The sequence below is a fragment of the Terrapene carolina genome, unplaced genomic scaffold (assembly GCF_002925995.2).
Source record: "Terrapene carolina triunguis isolate 2854851 unplaced genomic scaffold, T_m_triunguis-2.0 Scaffold93, whole genome shotgun sequence".
In the NCBI taxonomy this organism is placed as follows: domain Eukaryota; kingdom Metazoa; phylum Chordata; order Testudines; family Emydidae; genus Terrapene; species Terrapene triunguis.
Window position 1 is genome coordinate 20,066,361 of NW_020664444.1, and position 26,365 is coordinate 20,092,725.

Below are 26,365 nucleotides of genomic sequence, written 5' to 3' on the forward strand. Positions count from 1 at the left end.
ACTTCTAAATATACAGCGCATGAAAAAGGGACAGTGGTCTGCATAAAATATTACAAAGGTACATAAAGTCTCTTCTGCCATTTAGTAATACATAGGCAAAGGAACAAAGTTTATTCCAATAAACTTTTCTTCTCAAAGTAACAAAAAGCAATTTAGTAGAAATAGATTAGACACACCCTGTCATATTTCCAGAGAAGGGAATATAAAGGGATATAGTAAGAACAGAGGATGGTGGCCTCAGAGAGCCAAATGGTCTTTACTTGCTAATAGTCTGTTTGTTGTGTCTAGTATGCTCATTTACATATCAGTAAGACCATGGAGTCTTCAAATAGCAAATATTGCAACGCAAAGGCTAGGTCTACACTACCCGCCTGAATCGGCGGGTAGAAATCGACCTCTCGGGGATCGATTTATCGCGTCCCGATGGGACGTGACAATCGATCCCCGAATCGACGGTCTTACTCCACCAGCGAAGGTGGGAGTAAGCGTCGTCGACAGGAAGCCGCAGAGGTCGATTTTGCCACCATCCCTACAGCGGGGTAAGTCGGCTGCGATACATCGAATTCAGCTACGCTATTCGCGTAGCTGAATTTGCGTATCTTAAATCGACCCCCCCCCCCCGTAGTGAAGACGTAGCCAAAGAGTGTCCCTTACTTTAATTCTACATACATTTTTAAGCAGCTCTAACAGTAAGAAAAGTTGCAATGATGTAAGGGGTTTAAAATGCTTCAAGCAAAATAGCATTATAAAGGTTTTGTAAAGTATGATACAAAAATATCATAGGTTGTTCTGCACCTGAATATTTTACATCGTTTAATTTTTCAGTCTTTATTATAAGAATAAAATCCGAAATACCCCTCCTTTTTGTGTGTGTGTGCACTATCTGATATAATACATTCCTTTCCTTTCTTTTTATGACCTTGGAATATCTTTTACATTTTCCACTTAGACTGGATTAAAATGTAAATTTTAAAGCTCTCCAAACATTACAAGAAAGACAGCTGTAGATAAAAAGCCCTAGCAAAATGAAGTCATAATTAAGAGAGAGCCAGCAAATTAAAGAACTGAATTACCTGTCACACACCATCACAAGGGCAAATTGATACACGTGTTGTTTGCTGAAATTACTTTTATTAGTAATTAAACTACTCAAATAGTTCTCTTGGAAAAGGAAATTTCAATATTACCAACATTCTGTATTAGAAAGAGTCTTTGACTAGATTTTTCAGAATTGTAACATTTTATTTTGATTCCTTTAATATTTAACAATTTAGCTACTGAGCATTTAAAGTGGCACTGTTTTTTGATCACCACATTTGGCTTTCCTGATTATGGTAGTAATCTAATAGGAAATGCTACAAGATTCTAAATATATAGGTTGTTCATTTTGTAGCTCTGCCAGCCCAATACCAAATTTTAAAAATAGCAACTTTGACTTAGTTAACCATTATCATAGGTGCTGGTGCATAAACAGTGGTTTTCCATGGGTGGTATTTACATTTTATTCAATACACAGGAGTTTTAAAACACCATGACCAGGCAAAAACTCAAAAGAGTTACTTCTGAAACTATGCCTAAAATTTTCAAATCTAGATTCCTAAATTAGGCACCTAATTAGAAGTAACCTGGTTTTCCAAAGGTGCTGAACAGTCCCAGCTCCAACTAATTTCAGTTCGTAGGACTCCCCTCTGCAAGATAGATATTGAAAATGATTTTATTGAGTTTCAGACACATAATTTATATTTATTTTTAAGCACCACACAAATTTGCTAATATTTACCCCAAGTGAAACAATTTTTAATAATTTGTAATTTTTTTCCTGCATAGAAAAATCCTTCAGCTCTATTTTATGAAGTTGAGGGGATGCTACTCCTCCTCCTGTTCAAAAAGTGGATTTAGAGAATGCAGCATTATTTTACAGTATGACAATAAATTGTTTTATGGCAGATTATAAATGGTTTTCTTATGCAATTGGCTGTTTAGACTAATGCAGTATCCACACCCTTGAACAACGTAGTGAGACCTACCTAACTCCTTGTGTAGACAGCTTCCCCAATCAGCATACCTACTGCTTCTCAGGGAGGTGGATTAACTATGCCAATGGGAGAAGCTCTCCCATTGGTGTAGTAGCATCTTCACTAAAGCGCTGCAGCTGCGCTGCTGTACATGAGGACGCAGGCTTAGTTTTTCCCCACTTACAACAGAGAGTCAACTACTGATGCATGAAGAATTGGAATTTCTGTAGTGACCCAGTTTATCATTCCTAGTGAAATTTATTATTCTTTACCTTTTTATAACAGATATTTAATATGCTCGATTTGTCATTTACACATTGCCTATGTGCTTTTTCTCAATCATTGTTTCCAAAATATTAATGCTAGTTATATCAAATTCATAGGGGTTTTATGAAAATCCATAATATTTTATTAAAATATACAGAGTATAATTAACCAATATCAATTTTGATAGTTAAACTGTAAGTGATGGAAGTTAGACATAGGAAAGGCATATTAGATCTATTGTATTCTCTTATCAGTAGCAGATATTTGGCTGCAGTCCAGCAGAGACTTAAGCATGTATTTAAAGTTAAGCACATGCTTATGTACACTGCTAGATCAAGGCCTTAAAGTAAAATATACTACTCTGTTTATTGCAAATAGATAATCCTCAGAGGTGCTGGGCACCCATAAAACCTATTACTACTCAGTGGGAGTTGCAGAAGCTACAGATCAAGTCCGTTGTTAGTTAATAGAATTTAATATAATTTCCATAGAGTAATTTAAATGGAAGGTTCATGGATTGCATATCCCAGCAATGCAAACCCATGGAAAGCAAGCAAATATGCAGTTATGTCATTCATCACTCCATCTACATTATGATCAGTTCCTTTTCTAAGTCATGACTGCCTTTCATGCCCACAGTCCACCTTCCTCCTGAGCAAAATGCATCCCTGAGCCTCCAGCCTTATTAGTTATATATTAGTGTATATTCATGATTAATATGGATTTGGTATGGCTTTCATAAATTACATTTTGCTTAATTCTTTGTGCTCTTATAATAGTGTGTGTATGTAACTTTCGATTGGCATAGTGTCAGATGAGAAATGATGGCTATGAAATATGGTTTTCCTGTAATGTTTAGGAAAAGCTAGTGAATGAGTGATCTGTGTTCTACATATATAATTTTTTATGTAGAAATTATAGAGTAGAAATCTGCATGTTTGTGTGCAATGGAGTATTATAGGACTTGTCTACATGAACACTTAGTTCATGGAAAGCTGGAGTGTAAATCTACCTCTCACTAGCCTGCCACATATTAAGCGTATCTGCGAACCCTGTTGCTGCACACTAAAACTTCCCTACTGTATTTTAATCTACTCCCATTTCAGAAGAATTTATCTTCAAATGTGGGGGCTACAATTTCCCTCAGTGTAAATATGTGGGGAGGTTCCTGCCCATTAGGCAAAAGGACCCTTTGGGAAGCCACATGGGGGAATCAGTCACAGCTTGGCATTCATTAAGTCCAGGCTATGATTCGACACCTCGATTGGATCTGCTAATTGCTCCTCCAAACTGCAGAGTGGTATAAATTTGGATTAGGCTCTCTCTGCCCAGTTGAAAGATAAGGAGAGCTAGCTCTGTAAAAGGTCTGCAGGTTGGTTGGAGGCCTCCTTGCATTCCTACTTCCACTGTTCACACATCCCACCTACATGCCTATGTCTTTTGGCTACTGAGAAAATGAAAGATTTAATCTATGGGCGTGTTCACATGGAGAAAATTTACTAATGATAATTGAATTGTGTACATCACAGATTACATTGCTTAGTTCTTAGAGATGTACAGTTGACCTATAAGAAAGCCTACAAGAAACGTACAATTGGCTGCTTATTGGGGTATATGCCATTCCCCCCCCCTCCCACCTTTGACCCACATAGATGGTCAAACTCTTGATCAGGTAGGTTTCCCTTGCTAAGAATGGGAAACTGCATCAACCTCAACAGGAAGCTGGAGAATTTGATCTGCAGGTAGGAAACTCACAGTGAGGAAATAGGTGAGAATAAGACCTGATCAGCCCATAGTGGGGGAATAACATCTGGACGGTAGCCCAGCTTGGCACTCAAATGGGTTTTATTGTAGTCACCTGAGTCAGTGTGGGTATGCCTGTCACGGAAGCCTAATGGAGTCTGAGCTGCAGTGCTAGTTCCCCATGGTATGCCTCAACGAGTGCATACGTGTTATTTCTCATTTCAAGTAACTAATTTAAATAAAATATCAATTTTTTTATAGAAATTAACAGATTTATTGTAATGGCCAATCATACAATGAGGTCTGGAATCAGATTCAGTGTATACATCTTCAATTCATTTCTCAGTTCCCCTCCTCACTCTTACCTTTTTGTGCTTAATTGATGTTTGACAAAGGCAAGATGGATTTAGGCTTAAAAACAATTCTTTTGCAACTTACTACTCTGGTCTGAGATTCTGTAGAGCCAAGAAATGCTTTTTCTTACAGAATGTTGCATTTTTCCTTCTGCTAATTCATATTAATATCATATTCATGTTTTTCAGAAAAATCTTATTTTGACATGACTTCCACTTTAAAAATAACAGTTTTTAAAGCACATTTGGCATGTGAATTGAAGTTCTCATTCTGCATTTTTCTAGTGCTGACATACAATGTGCTTTGTCTTTGTTAATTTCTGAATTGAAGCCAACTGCTGGTGTGATTTTGGTGTGTGATACAGAACCGGCCTGCCGTCTGGAATGGGTTTCTCTACAAGTGGCTTCTGCATGTGAACGTCTCATCCCTGGCTGCTCTCATTGTTGTTGGCCAACTTTGTTCTGCTACCAGATTAGCCAACACTGTGTACAGCATTGCACCCAGATGCCATTTTATTTTCACTCACCTGTTAATTGAAAATGATTGCTCCCTATATGGATAACAGTTACTCAACATATGGTGCAGGGGTCTATATATATATATATATATATATAATTTTGGAAACAGATATGTTAATTCTTTGATCTCTGCCAAGACTTGAATTTTAGTCTTTTTTATTGTATGGATCTAATTAACATTTTTATGTAGGATATATAAATAAAGACACTTGTGGGCCAAATTCAGCCCTGATGCGGAAAAACAAAAACAGTGGGTAAGAACAGACTTTGTAACCTTTACTGAAGGATTCATGCCAGAGCTGAGTGCTGGATTCTACACAACAGGCCAGTGCAGTGCACTTTACTGCACACTTGATGCTGAAGTCAACAATGGACTTGCCAGCTTGGTGTTTAGATAAGGCACTTGAGGATGTGGCAGATTCCTCAGATCTCTAGATCAAGTAAGTTTTCTGCCTGCCTGCTTTTATAGCAAGAAATATCATGTTCTCTTCTCGATTACCCACCCACCCACATGCCTTTCATACTAGTCTAGTGAATGGCTGATAGGAATTACTCATTGCAGGACAGCTAGGAAATTAGTTATTACTGGCTTTTTTTTCTTAATACACGAATAGACAGTTGAGTTATATATGTTAGTTTCCTATGTCTTTGCACATATGAGCCTGCCACTGTTTCAGGAATTAAACAGAAATAAATATAAAGGACACGATGTAATCTTATAAAAAGGGTCAGGAAATCAAGGCATTAGGGTGTTGAATTGTACTCTTAGGCCAGGGGAGGGCAAACTACGGCCCGTGGCCAGATCTGGACTGTCAGGGCTTTCAATGGGGCCTGCAGGATTGCCAGCCCTGTGGCACAGCGGGGCTAAGGCAGGCTCCCTGCCTGCACTGGCCCCACACCTCTCCCAGAAGTGGCCAGCACCACGTCCCTGCGGCCCCTGGTGGTGGTGGGGGGGGAGGCAGAGGGCTCCGTGCACTTCCCTCACCTGCAGGCACCGCCCCCTGCAGCTCCCATTGGCCAGGAATGGGGAACCAATGGGAGCTTCAGTTTATTGCAGTGTGGATCTGCTGAGCCCCTCTACACCAAATATACGGAAGTAATTCATATTCTAAGCTGTATTTAAGTAAAATGCTGCGAGGGCAGCGTGTGGTGGAGGTGCCTGCCCCACCCCACCCCCATGCTGGCCACTTCCGGGAGCAGTGCAGGGCCAGGGCATATTTTTGCAACATTGATATCCTGTATCTGAGGAATGTAAGAAGACTAATTAATTATATGCTTGACATGGAGATATCAGTTGTGTTTTACTACGTTTTTCTACTCATAGTTGCACAGCAGCATTTCACCAAACGTTGCAAGGTCTGAAAAATCAGACAGCCTTTCAACTTTTTTTTCAAAGTACTTATTTGCATTTCAAAGCAGGGAAACAATAAATATTGATCAACGAAAGACATGCTGTATCCACAGGATGGCAATAAATACAAGATTAAGAATAAGAAAACAAATCAGCTTAGACTCAAGGTTCTTTTCCCCCTAGGTGTTGCAAGTGTATTCTTTCTAAGGGATTTGTGCCTGATTATGTATAGCTAAAATTTTAAAATAATTTGGTAAAATTTTCTTAATGGCTCTTTTTTATCAATATACATTATATACTGATGACTTTGGTACAATTTTAAATTTGCTGATTTATGAACATGGACACCATTGGTCAGGCTATAGAAGTGGACCTGGAGGCCCATCTGATTTGGTTATATATTTGAGGTAATGAGAGATATGAGGCTTATATTTTTGATCATATTTGCTGCTGTTAAACTTATTAAATTAGTGGGAATCCAATTTCTTTCTGGGAATGCAGGAAAAATATATTTTTATAAACTAGATGGAGTTAAAAAAACCAGACACACTAATTTCAGCAACAACAGTGTCGGTCAATATTTCCTTATTTTCAGGGAAGATTTTTTGATATATGGTGGAGCTTATTGAAAAATGTGTTTTATGAATATTTTTATTAATATGGAGTACTGAAATAAGGTGTATATATAAAGTAACATCTGTTCATACTCCCAAAGACTGCAAGTAGACCAGATATAGCCATTGTTATTCTTTTTTTTTCCAAATAAAAATTAACTACATGTTTTAGGATCTTGCAGGAACAAAGCAACCCATAGCTCATGGCAAAAATATTTTAAGACACATTGATTAGGAAGGAAGAGTAATTCTTTGAAGCTGTTGTAACTTCAAAGTATTTTTCCAGAAAATCTGTTTTACCAGATTATAGTATTTGCTTCCTGAGAGATATTTTAGGATTTTGACACCAGCATGGTAATTATATTTAGTTAACCAGAACATAAAATTGTAAATTTTACACACACACACACACACACACACACACACACACACCCTCTCTTGCGTAATTTATGCCTGATATATAGATGAAAAGTAATTTGGTAAACTAGATTTAAAAAAAAAATTAAAATTTTTTAAATGCAGCGTTTTACTTAAATACAGCTTAGAATGTGAATTACTTCAGTATATTTGGTATAGAGGGGCTCAGCAGATCAACACTGCAAGAAACTATTGTCTGACAAACTAGAGTTTGACAAAAACACACAGTATTAGATATATCTCACATCACAAAGAAAGAAGTTGAAGACTCAATAAAAAAAAGTTTGCCATCGATGAGCTGATGCAGAGAAAAATACATAGATGCTTTGAATTACATTAAAAAATTCAGCAGCCTCACTAGAAGCTGATGATGCATCACTGACCACCAAGTTCAATGAATGAGAACTGTATGGGACAAAAAAAGCTCGAGGGTTTAATTCTTGGATCCATGTCTGCACTCCTCTGTTCTTTCCTCTCACGTTGGCACTATTATCGTAGCCCTGACCTCTCATGTCATCTATCGCAATTCCCGGATCTTCCAGCTTTTTAAGAAGCACATTTGTCATACCATCTCCTGTAGTATCATCAATGTCAATAAATTCTAGAAAATGCTCTCTGACAGTCACCATTGCAGGGACATTTTCACTAGGTTCTGTTGTTGTTACAAAATGCACCATTAAAGTCATTTGTTCCGTATGGCTGATGTTCCAGAATAACAGAGTAATATCTTGCTGACTTCAGATTTGCCACAATCTTCTGTTTGACTTGTGTTGCCAGTAACGGTATGATCTCATTTTGAATTGTTTTTCCAAGGTAGTGGTGTGTGTACATTTCTTGGGTGGTGACTCTTCCTAGATGCTCCTGGAGTACAGCATCAAACTCAGCCATCAGCGCCACAATTTTAAGGAAGTTTCCATATATATGTAAATAGTCAAAAAACACAAACATTATCTCCCCATATGTCTTTAAGGGTTGAATCTTATTCTGCAGGATGTTTAACCCTTTCTGGCTATGCGTCACAGTGTGAAATTTGTGAATAGTTTCTGGTAGATCAAAACTAGGGTTACCATATGTCCGGATTTCCCCGGACATGTCTGGCTTTTTGGTGCTCAAATCCCCGTCTGGGGGGAATTTTCAAAAAGCCGGACATGTCCGGGGAAATAGGGAGGCATAAGCCAGGGTCCGCCCGGCCCCAGCACGATCCGCCGGGTCCGCAGCGCAGCCCAGTCGCCCCGGCTACATTGTAGCGAGCTCGGGCGGGGGGGGCGCAGCCGCAGAAGGCCGGGCGGAGCGCTCGCCCCAGCCGAGCCCGCAGGACCACGGGGAGGCCGGGCACCTGTCGCCCCGCGTGGCTCGGAACCCAGCGCCGCGGGAGCTGTTCCGGCGGGGACAGGCCGGGGAACGTGCTCGGCAGCGGCAGGAAGGAGGCGGCGGGGAGTGCGGTGTGTGCCGGGGCTGCAGGGACCCGCGCCACCCCTGTCGTTGCTGAGCCTCTGAAGCCCCCGCCAGGCAGAGGCTGCCGGGTGAGCAGGGGAGCAGGGCAGGTGTGGGGGTGCAGAGGCTGTAGGGCGAGGAGGAGCAGGGCAGGTAGGGGCATAGAGGCTGCAGAGGCAGGGGGGCGCAGGGGCAGGGCAGGCGGGGGGCACAGAGGCTGCAGGGGCGGGGGGGTGCAGAGGCGGTGAGTGGGGAGCAGGGGTCACAGAGGCTGCAGGGGCGGGGGGTGCAGGGGCTGCAGGGCGAGTGGGGAGCAGGGGTCACAGAGGCTGCAGGCGCGGGGGGGTGCAGGGGCTGCAGGGTGAGTGGGGAGCAGGGGTCACAGAGGCTGCAGGGGCGGGAGGGGGGAGCAGGGAAGCACTTAGCAACCTGCAACCAAGATCAGAGCGGGAGGGAGGAGTGGGAATGCAGGGTGCTCAGAGGAGGGGGCAGAGTTGGGGCAGGGATTTTGGGAAGGGGTTGGAATGGGGGTGGGGAAGGGGCGGGGAAGGGGAAGGGGCGGAGTTGGGGGCAGGGCCAGGACCCCCATGGAGTGTCCTCTTTTTTCAGTGTTGAAATATGAGATGATTCATATTTTTTTCATCAAATAAAATATTTTTCAAAAAAAATATTCACCGAGCTCTACTCCTGAGTGTGTTAGAGCCCCACCCAATCCATTTTAAAATACATTATAAGGATTGGTATCTTCTCCCAACAGATGAAAGCAAAACAAATAAGATTTGGATGGGGGCAGTCTTATACTTGTATAGCACCCAGCATGGTAACAGCACTTACATACAAAAGTAATAATAATTCCTTTATAAGATGTCTTACAGTTCTCTGGTTTGGGATGGGTATCTTTAAACACTCAGATTCCATTCAGATTCATCCCTTCCCTGTCACTGAATTATCAGCTATTTTGAAATACTTTCATGGCATCTGTAAAGTGTTCCCAGATTGAATATTAGGACAGACTTTAACTTGCTTCTTTAAAATAACTTAATAATAAGGTTGGGTTCAAAATTATGATTTCCTAAATATATATTTCAGGTTATGGGTTTGCACACAGAGCATTCAGACCCAATCTGATTTTAACATTTTTCCCCTTGTGAGACAGCATGACGTGCCATCCCAGTGGGGAACACTAAGTACTACTCCTGTTAGACACAATAATCACTATTAAAGCACTACCTGTGTTAGATGTCAAACATTGGCATCACTTTTAACATGAGATGCTAGAATTGCTATTTCTAATACTTTGATGCCAGAAGTGCTTTGGGAGGAGAGTGATCAAGAGTACAGGGTTAGAAGGGTGTTTGACAGAGGAGGAGGGAACACTGGCAGAGAATTGGCCTGAGAGGGAAAGGGGCAAAGTGAGAGAATTTGAAATACTATGATGGGAACAAAAAATAGAAGGAATGACAAACACAATTTACATCCCAGACAGTGCATATGCCTCTTGTCAATTATCGGGAATAAGTATTTCCTCCAGGAATGCCAATTTGGGAAGCAATAGATGTGATTAGGGGAAGGCTAAATTTCATAATAATCATATTAGCCTAGATTCTAAGGTAATGGAAACAAAAAAGGAGATTACTTCTTAAAATATATGACTCCCCAACTTTGTTTGTGTGTGTGTGATTGGTGGTCACTGTTCCATTTTGAGATATTCTGAGTGGAATCCTGGTTATAGTTACTACCACAAAGAGGTTCTCTTTAGACCTTGAAAGAAAATATAGTTACTTTTTACCTGGAAGCAATACTTGTTGAATATTTACATTATTTAGAATTGGATTATCTTTTCTTTTTGTTTGTTTTAAATCTTACATTTGTTGTGGTGAAATTTTGAAGACTATTTTGCATTGTAGAGCATCTAATGACTATCGAGGCCACAGTTTAAAAACAGTTTCTTGGCAAGTATTGTCTTGTAGGTAAATCTAAAATTGTGATATGCAAGTTGGCTGCTGTTCTTAGGGGCATATAAAGTCAGAAAAGTGACTGAATATGACATTGTGGTGGGCCATTTTATCCTCTGTGTGGCCTGGAGAACAAACATTTCTATTTACAAGCCACCTTTCTAACTGCCAGCACTGCAAACTCAGCCTTGAAAAATCAAGCTGTGTTCTTTGTGCCTCTTAGATGTAATACTGATTTTGCAGTCAGAACTTGGATGACACGCATAGGGTACAATAATAGCATCTAGATTGCTCTCCCATAGGTGTCTTGGCTCTGAAATCCTAACAGCAGTAAGAGCTATATTTTTTCAGTAAAATAATTCAATATGACTGGTAACCCAGGAGCGAATATGTTAAGTATGATGTTGCTGTTTTTATAGTCAGTACTGGGGCTATGTCTACAATTTCATTTTTTACTCTTTAGGCCAAAAGGACCGTAGACCCTCCCTCACATCATTTCTCCTAAACTTCAAGCACAACATTTTGCAGAAAGGCTCCCTTGCCTCATGTACTACAGGCACAAAGTTTGACAGAGGGTTAGCTTCTCTTTGAGCAGAGATTTAGTAATGGGGATTAATGTGAGTGGGTCGGTATGGCTTTTGTTTACTTTACTTTCTCTCTGCTGCCTTTTTTCATGCATAACCCCAAACCCTTTCCTATTATAACTACACCAGATATAAACAAATAATGATTGTCAGCGAAGGCAGTGTCCTCTAAGGCTAATCTGCTGGTCTACTAACGGTGATGGGGGAATGAAAGAACCAAGTATTTTACAGGTTTCAGAGTGATAGCCGTGTTAGTCTGTATCAGCAAAAACAACGAGGAGTCCTTGTGGCACCTTAGAGACTAACAAATTTCGTTGGGGATAAGCTTTCGTGGGCTAAAACCCACTTCATCAGATGCATGGAGTGGAAAATACAGTAGGCAGGTATAAATACACAGCACATGAAAAGATGGGAGTTGCCACAGTTGACAACTTCTTTGACAACTTCTTGTTAACTGTTGAAAATAGGCCTCTTCCACCTTAATTGAATTGGCTCGTTAGCACTGACCCACCACTTGCTAAGGCAACTCCCATGTTTTCATTTTTGCTCTCTCTTAGAACATCACCTCTTCGTTAAGTCTTGTTGCCCCACCCAAACCCAAAAAGAATAGCTTGCTTTATGAAATACTGACCTTCTTTCCTAATCTTCTATCTCTCATTTGCGTTGTGCAACCAATGTAATCACTGAATTTTTCCATGGCTGTCTGCATCTAAAAAAGTAACAACCTTATTTGTAATCAAAGCATCCAGATTTTATAAAAAAGTTCAGACTGGCTCAAAATAAAGTTTTAAAAGTTAGTGTAAACCCTTAAAATTTTAACATACATATTTTCAAAAACTGTTTTCTGAGACAGTCCCCATCCTAAACTTGGGTTTTTAAGACAGCCACTCCCAAATGAATAATATGAATCATCTCACTTCGGTAAAGACTCAATACAATAAAGAAAGGGTTGTAATGAATTTTTATCCTCAAGACGTGTACCTTTCTAGCTACATGTTTCATTTAGTTATTCAAAGGCTGAGTCATTATGAAGGTGGGATGTTGATCAGTTGTTTAGAAAAGAAATTGAATTTTAACCTGGCTTAAGTCTGCTTCATCCCGAAGTTACTCTGTTACATAGCAGACATTCACATTTAATCCACATTTCCATAGTTAGTGGGCAGGTAATGAGAGAACCATTCCATGTTGTATTGTTTCCTCAGAATTCAGGAAACGTAACCTGCTGCTAAGGCCATTTGCAGAATGCGCATATTTAAGAATTATTCTCTTAGGCTCAGTTACATGATTTGCTGTAAGCCTGTCTTCATTACGCCTACTTCTATTATTAGTATTCAGCTCCCCCAGTTATATTGCATGAGGATGTTAGTTTTCTTTAATTTCAGTAATACAATGTTTTAAATCCCCTTTCTCTCTTAATACCATGATTCAGAGCATGAGAGCTATAGCTACCATCATTGGTACTCAACAAGTAACCTTAAGAACCTGATGCTATGCTGCTTACCTCCCATGAAGTCAAGCTCTGAAAAGGGAAGAAAGGAGTATACCTTCTTAGCTCAATGTTTCTTCTCGAGACATCCTTAAGGTTAAAAATATATATATAACTATTATATAAGTAAAATACTATCCTAGCAGCGGAAAATTTGTGTTCCATATTATACTTGAATACTCAATTACTGCAGATAGTGACACTTGTTGCCATCTATCTAGGGCAGTGGTTCTCAACCTATTTACCATTGTGGGCTGCATATGCAGCTCTCTACATGTTATTTGGGCACATCCACACAATGTGTATACTACCTGTATGGCCCTGAGGATGTCTGGGCTGCAGCTGTGTGCTGATTGGGTCACTGGTTGAGAACCACTGCTCTAGGAGTTGAGGGCTTCCATACAGTCAACAGCTTACAATTTTTCAAACCAGAATCATAATAGCTTTTTGATCAGTCCTGTTTTTAAAGCTGCCCTTGGACATTTAATTAAACATCACATTGTTTACTAATCTTCCCATGGCAACCCAACTTCTTATGCTGGAGATCACATCCCTGCATTTTTTGATTCATTTTAGTATGTAATAGACATGTTAACTACAACCACAGATTTCCAGAAGTGTTCTAGAAGAGTCTAGAAGTTAGAATAACTCGGAAGAGGTTGCCTAGCCTCACATGTGGTAGATCACTGCTGTCCCAGCTGATCCTGATTAGCTAGGGGTCAGATGGCTTGTTCAATTCTTAGACCTAGCTAGGAAAGGACAACCTGCAATGCCTACGAAGAGTCGAGGACCTCATTTGCGGGGATGAGCTGAAGATGGGCAGTTTGTTGTGGTGACCGGTGCTGCCACAGTGGAGATTCCTGGTGGTGGTGGTGGGAACTTTGGGAGCCAGCATTCTGTGGAAGAGCAGGAAAGAACGGAGAGTAGGGGGGCAGAAGACCCTTTTGTTTACGCTGATTTTGGGACTATTGTCTGAGTTTAGCAGCACCTCGCTGGGTAGTGCCAAGAGAGACTGCTGCCTGGGGAGGGTTTCCATGAGGGGGGCAGGGAACTGAGGCAAAGTGAATAGTGCCAGGATGGGCCCACAACGGGACACTGCAGAGTCTGATCCTGCCACCGTATCTTTTCAAACTCACTGATTGAAAAGGTGAACTGTCCTTTATTTCTTTCAAAAAAAAATAAGAATGTTTTCAAAAACTAAATCATTTTATGAAAAAAGAACAGGAGTACCTGTGGCACCTTAGAGACTAACAAATTTATTTGAGCATAAGCTTTCGTGGGCTAAAACCCACTTCATCGGATGCATGCAGTGGAAAATACAGTAGGAAGATATAACACGACTGTTACTCTGAAACCTGTCACTAAATCATTTAATGTTTTCCGTCCTTTAAAAATTCTATTTGGTACAGAGAAATAGCATACTAGATGTAAAAGTAGCATTCCAGTGTGATATAATATAATATGATTTCTTAATCTGGTTAGTTAATTGTTGATTTAGCAGATTTTACAGTTTTACAGCTATTGAAAAATTATATTGAGCAAATCAGTAACAAAGTGTATGAGAGAGATGCTCTTGTTGGCGAAAAGTTTGAAGTCAGCAGGGACATTTTCAGTAATTAGATACCCAGTTACTTGAATTAGATTTAATGTAACATTTTGGCTTATCATAATGAGTGATAATTACTAACATACTATGAAATCAGGTAAATTAAGTTGTACAACGTGAGAGAAATGAGTTCTTTCTTGCTGCCACTTCCTTTTATTGATCTAGTAAAAATACATTAATATTAGAAAAAAGTGTAGTGTAATGCTACACTGAGAATCCAAAGATAACGGTGTATAGCTTATTTATCTAATTTTATTTGTGTGGCTTTAGTTATAGTATATGCTTTATAACATTTGTCACAGTACATATATGAAAATGATTAATCTTCATTTTTTTCAGATGTTTTATGCTTGTTCCTTTGGTTGATATACAACAACAATAAAAAAATCAACAATGATATCATGAGAATGCGATCTTTACATCCCATACTCAGATGAATAGAATGTTACTCTTTTTTTTAATCTCTCCAGAAAAATCTGTAGATACCTCTTTCTTAAAATATCTTATTGAATTTCTCAGTCCAAACTAATAAGTAATAGACCAAAATCAAGAGAGTCCAAGAGGATGAGGTACACAGGAGGCCGGAGCTTTTGTGGAAACACAGGGCTGCTTCCCTTAGATCCTTGGGGATTCACTACCTGTTCCCCAACCCAATAATATATATGGGAGCTCATGTGGAGTTTCCTCCCCCATCCCAAACTTCTTCCTTGAAGTTTCTCATCAGGAGAAGACAGTCTAAATGCCCTCTTTATGGCACTTTTTATTTAGACAGGATTCTCAGTGATGAGAGAGGAAGTATTTTTGAATGGAGTACTGTTATATTAATGAGTGTTTTGCCTTTATCCTTCTACTATTATTACAGACTCTGTAATTTGCTATTTTGCCATCAGCAGCCCTGGAAATCTGTGACCTTTCATCATAATTTATAGAATGTCCTATCTGAAAAGTTATATATATCTGAAGCAAAGACAACTGATCTTAATTATCTGAGGTATGTCTTGTAGGTAGTAATAATATCTTAGGTATACTATTGTGACAAAGCTCTGTCCTTGTCTCCGTGGGTCCCACATTTCCTGGCAGATTTCACTAGCCTCAGAGGCTCACATAGCCCTTCCCTCTCTAGAGGCAGGGGTCACAGCCTACTGAGCCATTTTCATCATAAGCCAGCAAGGGAGGTGAGGAGACGTTATCCTCCCTTGCACAGTCTCTGTTCTCTCTCAGTCTCAGTGATTAATCAGGCGGGCAAAGGGGGAAGCCCAGGCCCACCCTCTACTCCAGGCTCCAGCCCAGGGACCCTAATAGTATCAGCTATGGTAGCTGATCTTTTAGAAACAGGACACATACAATTCCCTGGGCTACTTCCCCACGGCAGCCCCCCACTTCCTCAAGCTCCACTTCACCCTTACCTCAGGGCCTCCTTCCTTGTGCCTGATATGGTGTGTACTGCTCAGTCTTTCCAACCGCGCAACTTCTTCCCACAGCTCCTGACATGCGCACCTCTCTGATTAACTGGGAGGCTTTTAACTAGTTTGAGCCAGCCCCTGATTGGCTTCAGGTGTCCCAATCAACCTAGATGTCTCCACGGCTTTCTCGAAGGATCTTAATTGGCCCCAGGTGTCTTGATTAACCTGGAGCAACTGCCATTTTGTTACCATAGTACCTCTTCACTTCCTTTCTGTTGAGGTCGGAGGGTCTACTCATGTGCCTGTAGTTAACCACTTCTTTAAGTACTCTGCTGGATTGTGCCAAAATGCTGAGCACCTCACAGGATTCACCGCTAAATTAAATCACAATTTATTACAGCTTAATCGGACCTCTTCCAGAATCTCCCTTTTCTTAGTCTTTTTGGCAACTTTTGGAGAATTGGTATAGTGGGCCCCAATGTCCATACTGCACCATAAAGCCTTTCCAGATTTATTTTCTCATTCAGTAATTTAGCCATCATTCTAGCTCATGCCTTAGCTTAAATCATACCAAAGTGCTCTTGTTAGGATGGTTGGTTTTCAAAATCTACAGAAGCTGAGTCTTGCCCTTCTCTATAAATGCATATCACCAATCTCCCAATAATAGAAGTCTGTTGAGAAAGGTAGTGTCGTGTGTGTGTGTGTGTGTGTTTGTGTTTGTGTGTGTGTGTGTGGTGTGTGTGTGAGAGAGAGAGAGAGATGACATTAAAAGCAAAAATATCAGCACTGGAAATACTGTGTTCTGGGTAGCTTTATGGATGCCGTCACAATTCCCACTTCATTTGTAGATACAGAGTTTAGCAAACTTCTTCAAGCTGCTATCACTCTCTGGGTTTTAGGGGAGGACTGGACCTTTTTTATGATCCCATGCTGTTTCCTCTTAAATACTAATATTAACTGTGGTCCTTTCTTCATCATTCCATTGTCTTCACTCTGCCTCTTCCCTTATTCTGTGTTTGTTGCACGGCCTGTAGCTGGTGGAGAGTTTCCGCATTATATTCATGTCTCTGTTATTGGGGGTGGGGTGGGGGCGGGGTTGCATCTTTTTTCTGCTGAGTATAAACAAGCCAGTAAATTAAAAATCAGCCTCTTTCTGCATTAGTCAAGTCAAGGGCTGCAAAAATGCCACTTTCTAAAATACTGCAGGTAATTACATTATTGGTAATTAACAGTTTTGGAAAGCTATCCCATAGGATCAGATCACAAAGTCTTGGTTTTATGATTTCCACAGGTAATTCCAGATGGTTCTTTGATTAATCGATTAATATGAAAGTGTGTTAGTCATGTGATTTTAACAGAAACGTAATATGTCAAACTATAGAGGACCACATGTTGAGGATGCTGCTTATTTTAAATATTAATGTGGTTTTAAGATCTCTGTTGATCAGATTGTATAGTTTTAATTGCATATTAGTGGCTATTAGTGTTCCTTAAAAATGCATAGAGTTAAAGCGGCTTTTGAAAACCAGACTTTGAAAGCCTGTACCTCTGAGAGGCGTTTGGAGGAGCTTTATGCATAAATGCGTCAGTCAGATTTTCTTTCTCCTTTTTCTTTCATATTCCTTCTGGAGAAACAATGAGTATTTTTCTAAGTAATTGGATTATCCTGGATCATTTATTGCTATTCCAAAGAAGTTTTCAGTCCTCTTAGGAGCCAGAGAAATTTTTAAGAGAAAAAAGTAGATATTGAAAAGAGGTAAATAGATTGCTTATTTGAAAGAAAGCACTGACTGTTCTGAAGTTCTAACTGTAAACAGAAACACCAGGAAAGATCCCAAAATGAAATAGTCCCGTAGCTACCTGTGATAGAGGTGGATTTCAAAGCAAACAGCCTGACATGGAGTTAGTGGTAGAGGTATGACAGATGGTAGAGCTATGGCATGCACAGAATTAATAGCATTAATTCATTATTTAAAGTGGTAGATATTAGCAGTTTTGTTAGTGATGTATATAGTGTCACTTGTGAAGAAGTAGACATTTTAACACCACTTGTGCCTAATCAGAGACTACTATGTATGAGGGCAGATCTACACTTAAAATGCTGCATTGGCTCTCATGTTGACATAGCACTGTCTATGTAGAGTGTTAGGTCGGTATAACAATGTCACTCAGAGGTGTGGATTTTTCAGACCCCTGAGTGATGTAGTTATAGACCTGGCTTTAGTTAAGATGCAGAAATTGTGTTTTTAGGTATCTTTTATTTTGACTAAAATAAGCTTACTAATTTACTAGCAAGTGTTTGAAGTTAAACAGCCTTCATCAAGATTGATGTTCAGTGAACAGTTGGGATACGAATACGTAATGCCATAGTTGTTGATGTTGGAAGTCTTAATGTTTTGATCTTATCAAAAGAAGCCAGAATAGATTAATTAATGAGGAAGTCTCTAATTATTAAATCAAATGAGGCTGAGGAGTGAGCCCCTCTAATGGGATTAAGTAGAACAGAAAAGCATGACAAGTACAGAAACAAAGGCAGTGAATTAAAATTGCACACAACAAGCAAACAACTGATATATTAATGCAGTGTTAAGGTTTCCTAGTTTAAAAAGTCAGAAAGTTCAAAGCTGAAGTGCCAACTCAACCATATTACAAGTTTTGCATATTTTGTTACATATAATTTAAAATTAATACTGTTAGTATTAAACTTCTTATTTAACCACACAAACAATGATAGAAGTTTCTATGTATGTTCTGCTGAGTTAACATTACTATGAGAACCTTCACTTTTGAATTTTCTGGTAATTTTAAAGTTCTTCCCATAGCACCACAACGAAGAGAGCGAGTGGTTAGCTTAATCTTTGTGACCATTTAATAATTCACAATTCGCTGAGGTTCCCACAATTGTTTGGACATTGACGACACAGTAAACAAAGAACTGGCCTTAGCCCAACTCTTTGTCCGCACTAGAAGAAAGACAGGAAGCCATGGATGTAGTTTAATTAGGCCAGTGGTTCCCAAACTTTAACAACCTTTGAACCCCTTTCAGTAAAATGTCAAGTCTCGTGAACCCCCTCCTAAAAATGAATATTTCCAGGGATTTTCTCATTTACCTGAGTATAAATTATAAAAGCAGTGATCTTGGAAATATAAAATTTGTTTTTATGACATGCTTATTATACACTGTTTATTATTAAGTGTCCCTCGCCTCTGTTTGCCAGAAGCTGGGAATGAGCAAAAGGGGATGGATCATTTGATGATTACCTGATCTGTTCATTCCCTCTGGGACACCTGGCACTGGCCACTGTTGGAAGACAGGATACTAGGCTAGATGGACCCTTGGTCTGACCCAGTAGGGCCATTCTTATGTTCTTATTTATCATTACAGTATTTTTATTACATTATGAAAATGGCAACACACTTCCAAGATCTCACTTTCGTAGCTTGTATCACTTTGAATAAGCCTATTATAAGACAAGGCTCCTATGTTTCATCAAGGAATATCAGATGTGAAACAGCATGAAGGTATTTAAGAAGCCAACTCAAAGAGTTCCTCCTACACAAGCATTCAGGTCTTGAGCAGTCCAGGCAAACAAAGCACGTTACAATAAAGCTTAAACGTGTTCATCATAATAATTTTAAAAACAATACTAGCTGCCTGTTTAATTTTAAAAACAGCAAAAAATAGCCACCTCCCTTTCCATTTCTTATAAGGAGTCTTGAAGTTTAAATCTCAGTGTGATAGATATGCTTGCTTTGATCCTCTTAGCTCTTGGAAGTCCAGGGGCTCCGGGCTGCTGACCCCGTGCTGCCCAGGGTTCCTAGGGACAGCTCTGTTCACCATTAGGGAATTTTTTCCCGAGAACCCCCTGTAACATTCACGAACCCCAGTTTGGGAACCACTGGGCTACAATAATATCTGGGAATACCCAGCAACAATTGTACGGTGAGGGAAGGAGCGGATTGTCTCCCTGCTGTTCCAGACGTAGGAGCCCCAAACCGTCTTACTCAGTTGCCTTAAGAGATGCTTTCCTTCAAATCCTTTTCCAATCTATTTTATTCAATAACTGTATCCCTTCTATAATGTACCCGCACTGGACATCCGCCACAAGTTTTATATATTAAGTTGTGACATACCCTGCTTCCCGCTCCCTGTGGGAAAGTAAAAAAACCCCAGTCTGCTTTGGCCAATTGGCAGCAATGGAAAAATTCCTTTCCAGTCTCCCAAGCAAAAGAGCAACTAGTGTAATGCCCACAGCAGATCAAAAGGGAACCCAGTTGTTATGCCAAGTTCGTGGGTGGGTGCTGCCAGCCCAATCCTGGTAAAGAGGGCCTCTACAGGGGGCATAAATACTCCCCTTCCTCCCCCAGTCACACACATTCTTCTGATCAACAGGAAGAGCAGTGAAGTGACTTGTCCTAACTTGGCCCCAACTGCTTTCTGCTCTTCCTGTCCATCCCTATAAACTGTTCCCTATAGTCTCATGTGCTGTAAGGGAGCCCTTAAAAAGGCAACACCTCTTTCCTTCCAGCTAGCTGGACAAAGATCCATGTGCATAAAGGTTGCAGTGGGCATATTTTACATAGGTTACCAAACAGAGGATGTACTAGTATTAGTGGCCTGTAAATGAAAAGTTCAATTTGGAAGAAAATTAGAATTGGGTGGTAAAAGTTTAATCTCAGTAAAATGTTTTTCTTTTTTAGGTATTTCTCTTATATATAACACAAGAAACAAAGAAATCAACAAAATCTCTATAAAATGTTCTGAAATGCTTTGAGTATTTTAGATAAATTCACAAAAAATTACAGTTCAGAAAGCAAAATAGGCTCAGAAAGTCTATAAAGCGTTATGTACTGTTTTATAGCAGTGCATATAAATTCATTTCTTCTGGGTCATGTTAAGACCATGGGCTGAATTCTCCAGTCTTCTCTGTCCTAATTCTGGATTCTGGTTGGAGATGACCAGCTGAGAATTGCCTTGTGCAGGAGAAATCTTCGATGGCATAAGGCTGGTGGAAGTGGCTCCTGTGCCAGCATCTGCTGCACCTCCTTCTCCACTCTCCCATAAGATGGATAGGTGGTGTGGTACAGACTTAAAGGACATTTTGCCAATCGTGTAAGTTAGAGCAGCTACCCAGGCATCCTAACTTCCACTGGGCCTGGTTCCCTGCTCCTTTGAAGAGGAGAATACAGATCTATTCTGAAAAAAATAAGTCATGTAAATGGCTGCTAACAAAATCCAGAACTGTTCTACACATTACTACAAAATAGAATGTAGTCATGTATTATTTAGACCATTAGAAAGTTTTGTTTTAAAATCAATATTTAAACAAATTATATTTTTATGTAAATATACCTTTCTGTAAGTAAAATTTTGGAGGTCAATATTCTCTTTCACCATAAGTCTGAGTTTCATCTTTTGTTTTTTATGCAGCAGCAAAAGGTTGGGTTATTTGGTTTCTGAGACTGTGCAAATACCCTTTCCTTTCAGCCCGATTTGTTATCACAAAATATCATACAACTTGGGACAATTTGGTAGTTTCTGCTTGAGTGGGATAGTAGGAGCATTGCAGGGCACAGCTCTGGAGCAGAGCTGTATATGAATTGCCTGTGTGCACTGTTTCTAATTTAAATTACTTCTATTAATCCATTACTTTTATGAGCGCTTTTCATTCATCCAAACAATTAAACCGACAATAGTATCATATGAATTACTACACTATTGGTCCCTTGTCACCCACCTTTCTCAGATACAGGATATAAAGTTTGAACTGAAATGTTGTGTGATCAAAGTAGATGCCAGTATCTGCATTACAATTGCAAGGTAACCTGGTTGGTATGAGTCAGGCCGAGATTTTTATGTATTGTAACAGCATTTGTCTGTCATTAATGTTACTGTCCAAACTACTGCGTTAACAATACTATGCATTAATTAGGAAATACATATTTTTGATTTCACAGGAACTGTATACATGGATATGAAACTATATTGTTGATCTTTTCAATATAGAGAGAAATGTCTTCATCTCGGGAGATTTGTTCTCTTCTATCTAACATTTTGGTTGTATGTCTTTCAGGTGGCAGAAATGCATGGGGAGCTTATAGAATTCAATGAGCGACTACACCGTGCTTTGATGGCTAAAGAAGCTCTTATATCCCAAATGAGGCAGGAACTCATTGATTTGAGAGGGCCAGTAAGTGTGTTTGTATATTTCACAGCTTGCTTATTCTCTAATTTTCAAAATATACTACAGCGTAATAGTTTTAGAAGTTTTTCCTATTGTAAAGGTCACTTAAAATAAAATGCCTATTGTTTTATAAAGAATAATGTGGTTAATAATGCATCTGTCAATAACTCATGACCTCTAGTCTCTTCCTTTGTTGTTTATCTCGTCTTTAGCAGTATTCGTTACCAGAAATTGAAAAAGAATAGTAAAATTAAATTGGCATTTGAACCAAGAACTCATAAATTGTCCTTTATCTTTATTACTAATCTGAATTTTTTATATTGAAAAGTTGGCACAATACATTTAGAGTAAATATAATTGGCAGCTTTTCAAGTAGCGGGTTACATGTATTACCTGTAAATGTTCAGACATCTATAGTCAATGTATTCTGAAAATACTTTGTAATGTTCCTAGGGCAATTCAGTTTCTCAAAGATAAGCTAAGGACTTTTGGAAAGAATATAAAGGCAAAGTATTTCAGGCATGGAGTGATAAATATAAATAATTATGTTATATACTAGGCATGGATGTCCTGATAAACACATCAATGTCCTAAAATTTCTTCATGAAAGCGACTGTTCTGAGCAGCACTGTCTCCTAGAGTGAACCTTTCAAAGTACAAACAGGAGTCAAACAGGGCTGTATCATCACTCCAACCATGTTTGCAGTTTTTACTGCCGTCATTCTTTACCTAATTGCTGGGAAGTTTACAGCTGGCGTTGAAATCATTTACAGAATGGATGGAAACCTATTCAGGTTTAGCAGGCTGAAAGCCAAGAGTAAGATTTCCACAATATCTATTGTTGAACTTCAGTATGCTGTTGACAACGCAATCTTTGCCCACTCTGAGAAAGATCTTCAAACTATCTTGAATGTGTTTGCCGATGCTTACACGTGTCTTGGTTTCACTCTTAATATCAAGAAGACTAAAGTGCTCTATCAGCCCTCTCCAAATGAGGTATTACATGCCCCATCTATCAAAATTAATGGAGTGGCACTGGAGAATGTCGATCATTTCCTCTACCTTGGAAGTCATCTTTCCTCCAAGGCAGATATTGATGCAGAAATTCAACATTGCCTGAGCTGTGCCAGTGTAGCCTTTTCTCATTTACGGCACAGGGTTTTTGAAGAGCATGACATTCGAACAGACACCAAGATTCTTGTTGATCAAGCTGTTATTCTCCCAACACTGTTGTATGGGTCCGAAACTTGGACAACCTATAGGCACCACTTTAAAGTCCTTGAGAGGCACCATCAACGCTGCCTTCGTAAGATTCTGAAGATCAAATGGGACGACAGGCGCACCAATATTAGTGTTCTGGAAGAGGCAAAGACCACCAGTATCGAGGCAATTATCATCCGTCAGCAATTCTGCTGGACTGGTCACGTTGTCCGGATGCCGGACCATCGCGTCCCTGTTCTCTCAGCTGAAAGAAGGGTACTGTAACATGGGTGGACAACAGAAGCGTTATAAGGACTTGCTGAAGGACAACCTAAAGTGTCATATTGACATTGACACTTGGGAGACACTTGCCCAGGATCGCTTAAAATGGAGTGAAGTCCTACGTGATGATCCCCTGCATTTTGAACTTGCTTGCTGACAAACTGAAGAGGACAAGAGGCTCAGGAGGCAGGAGACACTGGCTTCCAGTCATGGTCAACAGTCTCCTGCTGAGCCTGAAAACATCTGCCCTCAATGTAATAGAACTTGTGGTTCAAGGATTGGCCTTATTAGCCACCTGAGGACCCATAACTCCCATGGAAGATGATCATACTCTGTAACGAGTGATCGCCCATCATCATCATACTAGGCAATTGAGTTAAAAGATGCTAAGGCATTAGAGACAGTTTGTTGAGTTTCTCAAACAAAAAAGGGCAGGATAAAAAGGAAAATAGAAATGAGACAAACACAATCTGTGGGAAGTTTCATAGCTTCACCTTCACATTGTCTGAGTAGACTGGAAGAAGGACAGGAGACACTTATTATAAATTTTAATCAGGCCGCAACTTTACTATATAGATGTCTGGGACTACCCAGCAGATAAAGTGTACAGTGCAGGCAAATCCATGTTTATTCAAATCAATTCTCCGGGGCTTTCACTAGCCCCCCTTTGTTTCCATCAAGGTCCCCCAGCCGACCCATGGCTTGGACCTTACCATCCACCACCCTCGTAAGAGGGTTAAGGTGGGCTATGAGAATGGGGGGTGTGTGTATGGGGTTGGCTCCCTGCCGTACCAATCAGAGGAATCCTCAACCCCCTCCCCCATTCTGTTCCTTTATCCAGTACCTCCTTTTAAGTCCTTTACCAGGCCATTTATCTTGTCACTGGCTGCCTTTCCTATGGAGTACCTGGACTGGACATCCGCCCAACCTTACAAAATAAGTTGCGACATACAGCCTACCACCTTTTCTTCTTACCAGAAAAGGTCCTCCCTCACACCCACTTTGGGGAACGCAAAAAAACCTCACTCCACAATTCAAATGGTGCGGGAAAAATTCCTTCCCAGCCCCCCTTTAAAAGGAGCAACTAGCGTAATGCCCACAGCAGGTCCTAACCCAGCCTTCCATTCACCTCCACTAGGGGAGGGTGGGTGCCGGCTTCCTCGCAGCATGGAACAAAGAGACTTGCCCCACCCAGGTTTCATACCTTTATGCCCTTCGGACCTCAGATTTGGGGTGGGTGGATGAAGGTGAGTCATTGCTGCAAAGCTGACCAACGAGCACCTTTTTTACAGCAGTTTCTGACCTCCTTCCTCCAACCCCGCCCCTCCCCCATAAAGCAGAGCTGTCCTTCCTGGGTAAGCCCCAGACAAACTCTGCCCCGCCTTAGTTCTGGTGCAGTCATTAGCAGTAACTACTGGGCTGTACTTGCCACGTCCCCCTACACAGTCTCTGAATTCTACTTCCCTCCCCAGCTATGGTTCCTCAGCTCCCAATTCTCTGAATCCTCTTGCTACATAGTCTATCTCCACTCTGCATTATAAGGCTGTATTTCCACTCCCAGACTCCAGAATGCTCTGTTACTGGTTTCTTCCTCCTGACTATCTAACCCTCCTTTCTTTCTCCCACTCCCAAATTGACTCAACTCTCTCTGCTTCTGCCCCATTCAGCACATTACACTACTTTTCCAGGTCTCTTCCCAGTAGCAGATATGTCCTTTTGAAATAGGGCTTTCAGGTTCTTCTTGCATCATCTGCATGGGAGGCAGTTTTCCATGGAGGAAGAGAAAACTGTGCCTTTCTTCTCCTTTACAGAATTCCATTCTTTCAGGCTGGTTGCTTGCTCAGATCTTGGTGTGGTAAACATTAAGCTCTATGTGTAGTGTTCTTCATGTACTACATATTATGCAAACAACATGAGGGTAATAATAGCTGGACCAAATTCTACTCTTATGTATTGCTGTGTTGTTAAAATCTGGAGGGTTCTTCTTGGTCGCTATTGTATTCCACTCCATGTCCCTGGAGTCTGAGAATTTGAAAATAGTGTCCACTGGTCCACATATGTGCCCTGACTCGTGTCGTGCTTTCATCTGAGACGATAAAGGGTGGGGTGGACCAACCATGTCTCCTGTTCCTCCTCACCGCCATCTGGTCCGGGTCGGAACTTTCAGTGCCCTTGTCTCTGATGCACCTTTAAATACACAGTTGTTAATAGCTTTTCGAATTTGACTTTTATAGTAGCTTTACCAGTTTTATTGTAGTTTTATCATAGTTTTTAGTAATTAGTGTAGATAGATTGGGGGTTTGTTTCTCTATCCTCCCCTTCCCCATACTCACATGTGGGTACTGTACTATGCCCCCAAGCTGGGGGACCTCACGCCCAGTGCATTAGCCTGAAACAATGAGGAGCATTCCCCCTGCTACTGAGTCCGAATCTGGCTCCAGGGGAACCACACCTATGGACCCCATGCCGGGGCCTAGTTGGGAGGTAAGGAAGTATACCCCTAAGGCTGATGTACTGGGAACCTTCACCTGCCTCTCCATTGAGAGCCCCTTCTAGTAGGTGCTCGGATAAGCTGGGTGGAGGAGGAACCCTTAGCTTGGCTCCAAGAGTGCCGCCGGAACCAGTGAGATTTCCCTCTTCTTCTCCAGATGAGACAGTGACTACAGTGTCCCCTTCAGCTCCGGATGACTTCAGGTATTTCCAAGAACTGCTGTGCAGAATATTGGGGGAACGCCACATTCCCCTAGAGGAAATCCAAGACACCCAGCAGAAGCTCCTGGATATCCTCCATTCCTAGGCACCAACTAGGGTTGCATTGCCTATTAATGATGCCATTCTCGAGCCTGCCAGGACAGTATGGCATGCACACCTACCCCCAAAGGGGCAGAAAGACACTATTACATTCTGGCTAAGGATTCTGAGTTTCTCATCTCAGTTCCTCCCTCCAAACT

The 26,365-nt window shown here is 40.6% G+C and overlaps 1 protein-coding gene across 1 annotated transcript in view; it reads left to right on the top strand.

Moving 5' to 3' along the window:
• The window catches only part of SNX29 (sorting nexin 29), a 472,333-nt gene that overhangs the window by 199,068 nt on the left and 246,900 nt on the right, over positions 1-26,365 (top strand). Inside the window, exon 16 of the mRNA XM_026650716.2 lies at positions 21,822-21,938. Coding sequence (XP_026506501.1) covers positions 21,822-21,938 — 117 coding nt within the window. The remainder of the gene's footprint in view (positions 1-21,821; positions 21,939-26,365) is intronic.